The sequence below is a fragment of the Mandrillus leucophaeus genome, unplaced genomic scaffold (assembly GCF_000951045.1).
Source record: "Mandrillus leucophaeus isolate KB7577 unplaced genomic scaffold, Mleu.le_1.0 Scaffold5, whole genome shotgun sequence".
Taxonomy (NCBI): Eukaryota; Metazoa; Chordata; class Mammalia; order Primates; family Cercopithecidae; genus Mandrillus; species Mandrillus leucophaeus.
In genome coordinates, this window is record NW_012105364.1 from 6,270,066 (window position 1) to 6,274,498 (window position 4,433).

Genomic DNA, 4,433 nt, shown 5'->3' on the forward strand with positions numbered 1-4,433 from the left:
GTCAGACCTTCTGGGCATGTGGGAGGGGCAGCTGACCTCCCAGCTCCTATCCCTTCAGCTCCCACCCAGTCCTGCGTGCACCAGGGCCGTGAGGTGGCCTCTGGAGAGCGCTGGACTGTGGACGCCTGCACCAGCTGCTCCTGCATGGCGGGCACCGTGCGTTGCCAGAGCCAGCGCTGCTCACCACTCTCGTGTGGCCCCGTGAGTACCGCAATCTAAGGCGGTGGGGAGGGTCAGGGTGGGGGCACATGGTACCACCATCCTGGTGTGATCAGGCATCCGAGAGGGAGGCTGGGCTCCTGCAGCCAGCTGGGAGCTGGGGACAGTGCTGTTCCCAGTGCGACCACAAAGTGGTGCCCTGACCTTGCTCACAGGGAGCCCGGGCGCTGGAGTCCTGGAGATCCCTGGAGACTCCTGGGAGATGCTTGGTTTTCCGGGAGGGTCTGCGAGAGGCATGGCCGGGAGGGCGGTGTGTCTGACAGTGTCTGGGGCTGAATGCAGGACAAGGCCCCTGCCCTGAGTCCTGGCAGCTGCTGCCCCCGCTGCCTGCCCCGGCCAGCTTCCTGCATGGCCTTCGGAGACCCCCATTACCGCACCTTCGACGGTCGCCTGCTGCACTTCCAGGGCAGTTGCAGCTATGTGCTGGCCAAGGACTGCCACAGCGGGGACTTCAGGTGTGCATCCCCCGTCTCTCTTCTCCCCAACCCCTACACCCAGCCCTGCTGACCATTGGCACCTGGGACTTTCCCGCCCACAGTGTGCACGTGACCAATGATGACCGGGGCCGGAGCGGCGTGGCCTGGACCCAGGAGGTGGCGGTGCTGCTGGGAGACGTGGCCGTGCGGCTGCTGCAGGGCGGAGCAGTCACTGTGAGCAAAGCCGATGAGCAGAGGAAGGTGGATCCCATGCTGTCCACCCATGTGCCTCGACATCGCCCCTCCTCCCACCTCCTTTATCCTCCAGGTGGATGGGCACCCAGTGGCCTTGCCCTTCCTGCAGGAGCCGCTGCTGTATGTGGAGCTGCGAGGACACACTGTGATCCTGCATACCCAGCCCGGGCTCCAGGTGCGGCTCCAGGGCGAGTCTGGGTGGGCTGCCTGCTGGGAGCTTCAGTCCTGTTTAGGCCTCTGTATCTATAGGGGGGTGGGGATGCCAGCTACCTCCTGGCCAAAAGAGGCCAGGAGTGGGGTGCAGGGCTGTGAGGGGAGGTGGATCAGGGTCAGAGATCTCCCCGGGCAGTCAGAGGAGTTCTGAGTTCTGAGACTGATTTCTAATCTTGACTCAGCCTCTTAAGTCACCAACAGCCTCCCCTGGGCCTCAGATTTCTCATCTGTAAAGTGGGGAATGGGAAGGGTCAGTGGCAGTGGGGAGGATGTCAGCTAAAGTCTCCTGGCGGGTGTCTCAGGTTCCTTCCAACCCTCATGTGGAAGGAGTAATTTGCCCCCTGCGCCCAGCAAGAAACACAACTTGTAAATTCATAGAATAAGGGTATACACTTCTAATCTGAACCCTAATTGTGCTTTGTCCTCTGCAAGGCCGGAATGCCCATGAGAAAGTGAATCCCTGGAAGGGGGTTGCATTTCACGTGGGGCCCAGTTGAGGGATGGCGGCAGGAGACGGTGCCCTCATGCAGGAGCTGTGGACAGCTCCTCCTGTCATCTGTCTTTGCCCAGGGCTGGCACAGAATGTATCCACTTGGCCTTGGCTAGGGCTGTGTTTCTTCCAAGGGGAGCCTCCATCTGTCCATTCTCCTCCCCTGCAGCACTGGCCGCGCTGAACACAGTGCCTGGGGCCATAATGGACCCTGAGCTTCTTCAGGCCCCTGTCCTTACCTGCTCCCCAGTCCCAGGCCTCTCCACACAGGTGCTGTGGGACGGGCAGTCCCAGGTGGAGGTGAGCGTGCCTGGCTCCTACCAGGGCCGGACTTGTGGGCTCTGTGGGAACTTCAACGGCTTTGCCCAGGATGATCTGCAGGGCCCTGAGGGGCTGCTCCTGCCCACAGAGGCTGCGTTTGGGAATAGCTGGCAGGTTAGTGGCACAGGAACCGGGGATGGGGGTTAGGGAAGACGCAGCTGAGCATGAGTCTCAGAGCAACCCTCTGGCATGGAAAGCGGGGAAAGGGGGTGAAGTCACACAAGATAGGCTTTTGGGCTTTCAGGGAGGTGTGTAGGCTTCTTGACTGTCTTGGTGCTGGAGAGGTAGGGAGGCTTGTTAAAAGAGGCCTCGTTGGCCAGGCGCGGTGGCTCATGCCTGTAATCCCAGCACTTTGGGAGGCTGAGGTGGGTGGATCACCTGAGGTCGGGAGTTTGAGACCAGCCTGACCAATGTGGAGAAACCCCATCTCTACTAAAAATACAAAATTAACTGGGCCTGGTGGTGCATATGCCTGTAATCCCAGCTACTCAGGAGGCTGAGGCAGGAGAATCACTTGAACCCAGGAAGCGGAGGTTGCAGTGAGCCGAGATCGCACCACTGTACTCCAGCCTGGGCAACAGGAGCAAAACTCTGTCTCAAAAAAAAAAAAGAGGTCTCGTCACCTGAACCCCCAAGCCTTGCTTTGCCACTCACTGGCTGTGTGACCTTGGACAAGTGCTGACCTACTCTGGCCTTGGTCTGTCCATCTGTAAAATGGGGACAAAAAGATGGTAGACAGTACTTCCTTTGCGTTCTTTTAGGGAGGTTTTGGGGACTAAAGCAAATGACTGGGTGGGAAGTGCTTTGAAGAGCATGGCATGCAGAGGCCAGCTGCCAGTGGTGCTGTCACATCAGGGCTGCTCTCCCCACCCAGGTCCCAGAGGGGCTGGGGCCTGGCCGGCCCTGTTCTGCAGGCCGAGAGATGGATCCGTGCCGGGCAGCAGGTTACCGTGCCAGGCGTGAGGCCAATGCCCGGTGTGGGGTGCTGAAGTCCTCCCCATTCAGTCGCTGCCATGCTGTGGTGCCACCGGAGCCCTTCTTTGCCGCCTGTGTGTATGACCTGTGTGCCTGTGGCCCTGGCTCCTCCGCTGATGCCTGCCTCTGTGACGCCCTGGAAGCCTATGCCAGTCACTGTCGCCAGGCAGGAGTGACACCTACCTGGCGAGGCCCCACGCTATGCGGTGAGGGGGTGATGCCCACTGCAGGCTGGGGGAGGGTCAGCACAGAGAAGAAGGTTAGCCCGGAGGGCTCAGGGCGGGTCCACGGTGGGTGTAATGAGTCTCGCAGTGGTACGCACAGCTACTGGGGCAGTTTCAGGTGCCTCGGTAACCCCGCCTCCCACTCCCCCCACCCCCCACAGTGGTAGGCTGCCCCCTGGAGCATGGCTTCGTGTTCGATGAGTGCGGCCCGCCCTGTCCCCGCACCTGCTTCAATCAGCATATCCCCCTGGGGGAGCTGGCAGCCCACTGTGTGAGGCCCTGCATGCCCGGCTGCCAGTGCCCTGCAGGCCTGGTGGAGCACGAGGCCCACTGCATCCCACCCGAGGCCTGTCCCCAAGTCCTGCTCACTGGAGACCAGCCACTCGGTGCTCCGCCCAGCCCCAGCCGGGAGCCCCAGGAGACACCCTGAGCCAGGACAGTGCCTGACCAGGGTTCATCAGGCCAGGAGTCTCCCCTTGGCAAGCAATTCCCACCCTGGTCAGGGCTGTGGAGAGAATGCCCTGCCTGGACAGTGGAGCCTGGGCCCCTGCCCTGCAAAGACCCCTGCTGTGTTGAGTCACAAGCAGTAAACTCTAGGCCTGCCCGAAGGCTTCCTTGTGTGTGTGTGTATTTCCTCCTGGTGCTGGGACAGAGGCTGGGCTGCCAGGAACATGGGGTCTAGTGATCAATGGCCCCAGAATCACAGCACCATGCACCCTCCTTGCACCTGCATGCCTGGACTGCCCCACCCAGCCACTCCCTGGTGCTGTCTGGGAAACCCTGCAGTGGTAGGAGGAGGACCCTGGTGCCTGGTCTTAGCCCTGTGCTCATTCTGTGTAGCAGGCATGACGCATGGCCCCATGTGGTACCTTCTGTGGATCCATGTGGGATCCTGCAGGGGCTGAGGAACCATGGAGAAGGGGCTGCATCAGAGAATGGCCTCCCCCTTCCTTGTGGCTGGGGGATACTGAATGTGCAAGCACCTTCTGGGCCACTCCGAGGGCTAGTGACACAATGCCTGGGGTGAGAAACAGGAGAAGCAACAGACCACAATGCAATATGGACATGTGCCTGCGTGTGCACACAGAAACACAGAAACACACACAGAAACATACGTCCCTCAGAAGCCCAGATAAACACATGCAATGCATACCTGCCTGCCTTCACAACCACACCCACCCCGGGCAGATGTGTGGGCAGTAGACACTGGCAGCGTCTGAAGACATCACTGTAGGGAGGGAACATGGGTTTTGAGATAGAAAAAGTCCAGAATTCAAGTTTTCTTTGCCGCCTACTCTGTGACCTTGGTGTTTTAGGGAC

General features: G+C 60.3%; 1 protein-coding gene across 1 annotated transcript in view; it reads left to right on the plus strand.

The window, feature by feature from the left end:
- Positions 1 to 3,715, plus strand: part of KCP (kielin/chordin-like protein) — a 39,967-nt gene extending 36,252 nt beyond the window's left edge. Inside the window, exons 32-38 of the mRNA XM_011995991.1 lie at positions 59 to 201; positions 502 to 674; positions 758 to 869; positions 964 to 1,065; positions 1,864 to 2,028; positions 2,789 to 3,095; positions 3,275 to 3,715. Coding sequence (XP_011851381.1) covers positions 59 to 201; positions 502 to 674; positions 758 to 869; positions 964 to 1,065; positions 1,864 to 2,028; positions 2,789 to 3,095; positions 3,275 to 3,543 — 1,271 coding nt within the window. The 3' untranslated portion in view covers positions 3,544 to 3,715. The remainder of the gene's footprint in view (positions 1 to 58; positions 202 to 501; positions 675 to 757; positions 870 to 963; positions 1,066 to 1,863; positions 2,029 to 2,788; positions 3,096 to 3,274) is intronic.
- Positions 3,716 to 4,433: the final 718 nt, after the last annotated feature.